Raw genomic sequence first — 4032 nt, 5'->3', positions numbered from 1 at the left:
CACTGTAGTTTTGATTTTGTTTTCCTTGATAAGCTCATGGTTGTGAACACTTTTTTATGTATTTTTTGGTTGCTTCATATTTTAATCCACCTTCATAACATGCATTCTATTAATATTCCTAAGTGTTTGCAATTCAATGTTTTGTTTATAACATTTGTGCCTACAAAGAAACTTCTTGAATAGTCATTAATTCTTGAATATCACTTCTTTCTGGATTTCATTAATTCATTCATCCTCCAGCAGTTCTTCCTTTAAGAACGTTGAGTGGAGCCGGGCGGTGGTGGCGCATGCCTTTAATCCCAGCACTCGGGAGGCAGAACCAGGCGGATCTCTGTGAGTTCGAGGCCAGCCTGGGCTACCAAGTGAGTCCCAGGAAAGGCACAAAGCTACACAGAGAAACCCTGTCTCAAAAAAACCAAAAAAAAAAAAAAAAAAGAACGTTGAGTGGAGTCTGGAAATATGGCTCAGCAGATAAGAACACTTGCTATGAAAGCAAGAGAACATGAATTCAAATCCTCAGCACTCACATAAAAGCTGGACATGGCTACACATGCCCCTAACACTGGAGTTTGACGGTAGAGGCGGGAGAATCCTGGGATCACACTGAACCTAGATGAAATGGCAACATTCAGGGTCAGTAAGAAACTCTGTCTCAATACCAACAACAGTAAAAAAGAAGAGGAGCAATCTAAGGGAAGCATTTGATGTCCGCCTTTGACTGCCACAATTATGTACACACCACATGCATGCAAATACCTTGGACACCAAGCACACACACACACACAGAGAGAGAGAGAGAGAGAGAGAGAGAGAGAGAGAGAGAGAGAGAGAGAGAGAGAGAGAGAGAGAAAGTTAAAATGCACAAAATGAAATCTTTCCATTATTTCTTCCATGATGTTTCCAGACCTGAAATTATGTACATACAAATACAATTATATAGTCTGAGCAAATTGTATTTATATATTTAGGGACATATTTTAAAAACTATATGTAACAACAATCAAAGAAAAAAGAGGCCAGATGCCGTGAATCCAAGAGAAAGTGGACATAGGAAGGGGGATAATTGGGAGGGGTTTAATGAAGAAAAGAGAAAGTACTAATTGTGTGATTGTATTTTAAGTTAAAAAAAATAAGTAAAAAGAGAAAAAATCCATAAACTATCCACTTTTTCAATATCTATGTGCAATGGAAATAATCAGAGGATTCTGAATTTAAGCTTTGAGATTGAGGTAATTTAAATACTAAGCAAAAGTCTAAAAAGTACTATAATTAGCTCAGACAAGAACTGGGAAGTTAACTTGTCTTACCTTCTAATCTATATTCATACTATTCCTTAACTTCTACTTTTAATACTTCCGAAAGAGTTAAACGCATGGAACCACACAACCAAACCAGTGCATCTGAATTCATCCTCCTGGGACTTTCAGAAAAGCCAGAACATGAGCCTGTCCTCTTCGCTTTGTTCCTCTGCATGTATGTGGTCACCGTCGTGGGGAACTTGTTGATCATCTTAGCCATCAGCGCTGACTCTCACCTCCACACTCCCATGTATTTCTTCCTGGCCAATCTCTCCTTGGTTGATTTCTGTCTAGCCACCAACACTGTTCCTAAGATGCTGGTGAACATTCAAACCAGGAGCAAGTCTATCTCTTATCCTTGCTGTCTGACCCAGATGTACTTTTTTCACTTTTTTGGCATCATGGACAGTGTCTTATTAGCTGTGATGGCTTATGACCGGTTTGTGGCCATTTGTCACCCATTACATTATTCTGCTATCATGAGCCCACGCCTCTGTGGGCTGCTGGTCGGGGGCCCATGGGTGTATTCCTGTTTCATCTCCCTCACCCACATCCTCCTCATGGCCCGTCTGGTATTCTGTGGAAACAATGAGCTCCCCCACTACTTCTGTGACCTCACCCCACTTCTACGGCTTTCATGCACAGACACAACAGTAAACAAAATCTTTGTGCTTATTGTGGCAGGAATGGTGATAGCCACACCTTTTGTCTGCATCCTCGCCTCCTATGCGCGAATCATCGTGGCCATCATGAAGGTGCCCTCTGCGGGTGGCAGAAAGAAAGCCTTTTCTACCTGCAGCTCCCACCTGTCCGTAGTAGTCCTTTTCTACGGGACCACCATTGGGGTCTATCTGTGTCCCTCCTCTGTCCGCACAGCTGTGAAGGAAAAGGCTTCTGCGGTAATGTACACAGCAGTCACTCCCATGCTGAACCCCTTTATATACAGCCTGAGGAACAGAGACCTGAAGGGAGCCCTGAGGAAGTTCATCAACAGAAAAATCAGCACATCCTCCTGATCATCAGAGCACTAGGGAATTTCCAGGCAGCAGAATCTAAAGATCTGAGTTCTTCAACTAAAGTTGGAATAGCATGTGAAGAAAAATTAATCACTTTAAATTCTGAGTTACAGAAATCCAAGTGGCAATTTCTATGTGGCCTTTTAACTATTGTCCCGTTCTAGTTGTTTTTATTGTCAATTTGGCACAGCCTGGGATCACCTGGGAAGAGGGAATTCCAATTGGAGAATTACCTGGGTTCAATTGGTTTGTGAGTATATCGTGAGGGCTTAACTTAATAGCTCCTTGATGTATGAAGGCCCAGCCCATTATGGACGGTTCCATCCATAGGCCCCTGATCCTGTACTGTGTAACGAAGCCAGCTAAACACTAAAGATGAGGCTTTCAGCAGGCCAACATTGTCCCCCATGGGTGTTGCTTTAAGTTTTTGTGAGTTTCTTCACTGGTGTCCTTCAAAGATTGACTGTAACCTTTAAACTAAATTAGACCAGTTCCTCTAATAACTTGTTTTTGGTCAGAGTGTTTTCTCACAGAAACAGAAAAGGTAACTCGAAGTCTCCCCATATATGGAGACCAGTAAATAATTCTAATTATATTTCACATTGTCCTCAGAGAAAAATAAGACTATCATTCCAGATCGGATATTCTCTACTTCAACATCCTTTTAGCAAGTAGCAAATGCAACCATGCATTGCTTAACAATAATACAATAGTATCTCCTGAGAAATGTATCATCTAAAGATTTTAGCAATGTAGAAATATTGTGTTATTTGCATAAACTTAGTGTAATTCAACTCAATACTTTTATTAAATTTATATTTAGATAGTCTCATACATTTCTACAATACATACCAACCATTCTCATCTCCCACCTTCCTATCACTCCTGTGAAGCTCTGTTCCTATGCACAGGTGTCTCTTACACATTCTCTCTTATATATTCATGTATAGCCATTTTGTTTCATAACCAAGAAATCAATATGACTATGAGTTATCTATTGGAGCCTGGTGGGTTCAGCAGTGGCTACATAACTGAAAACAGTTTCTCTCTCTCTCTCTCTCTCTCTCTCTCTCTCTCTCTCTCTCTCTCTCTCTCTCTCTCTCAGAGTCTATCAAGAACCAATAGTTCTGACACAAAAGATAGGTCCTCATTAGTCCCTCTCCCTTCACTGGGTTATTATTGATAAGGCCAGTCTTATATGTACATCCAGACATGTAACTAGACTCAGAAAGAGTTAATAATTGCAATAGTTATATCCAGTCCAGAGAATGGTTGTTCTTAGACCTACTCCTTGTCCTTCAAGTCTTATATTCTTCCCACCACCTCTCCTCTGCCAGTGTTCCCTGAGCCTGTATGGATGTCTTGTTTACTGCCAAGCATGCAAACATTCCTGATTTTTGCATCTTGGACAGTGTCTTAAGGTTTCTATTGCTGTAAAGAGACACCATGACCACTTAAACTCTCATAAAGGAAAGCATTTAAATGGGCTGGCTTGCAGTTTTGGAGATTTAGTCCATCATCATCATGGCAGGATACGCCAGCATGCACACAAACATGGTTCTGGAGAACGAGCTGAGAATTCTACATCTTGAACGCAGGCAACAAGAAGTGACTTGTGTCACTGAGCTAAATAACTGTGTCACAATAGCTCAAGCATAGATCTCAAAGCCTGCCCCCACAGTGGCACATTTTCTCCAACAAGGCCACACTTCCTAGTA

The 4032-nt window shown here is 41.1% G+C and overlaps 1 protein-coding gene across 1 annotated transcript; it reads left to right on the top strand.

The window, feature by feature from the left end:
* Nucleotides 1-1372: 1372 nt before the first annotated feature.
* On the top strand, nt 1373-3071 carry LOC102907993 (olfactory receptor 1M1). Its single transcript, XM_006992692.3, has one exon. The coding sequence runs from the start codon at nt 1373-1375 to the stop codon at nt 2312-2314; it is 942 nt and encodes a 313-aa protein (XP_006992754.1). The 3' UTR covers nt 2315-3071.
* The last annotated feature ends 961 nt before the right edge of the window (nt 3072-4032 follow it).

The sequence above is a fragment of the Peromyscus maniculatus genome, chromosome 7, assembly GCF_049852395.1.
Source record: "Peromyscus maniculatus bairdii isolate BWxNUB_F1_BW_parent chromosome 7, HU_Pman_BW_mat_3.1, whole genome shotgun sequence".
Taxonomy (NCBI): domain Eukaryota; kingdom Metazoa; phylum Chordata; class Mammalia; order Rodentia; family Cricetidae; genus Peromyscus; species Peromyscus maniculatus.
The sequence above is the reverse complement of the archived record's forward strand: the minus strand, read 5'-3'. Positions and strand labels throughout refer to the sequence as shown.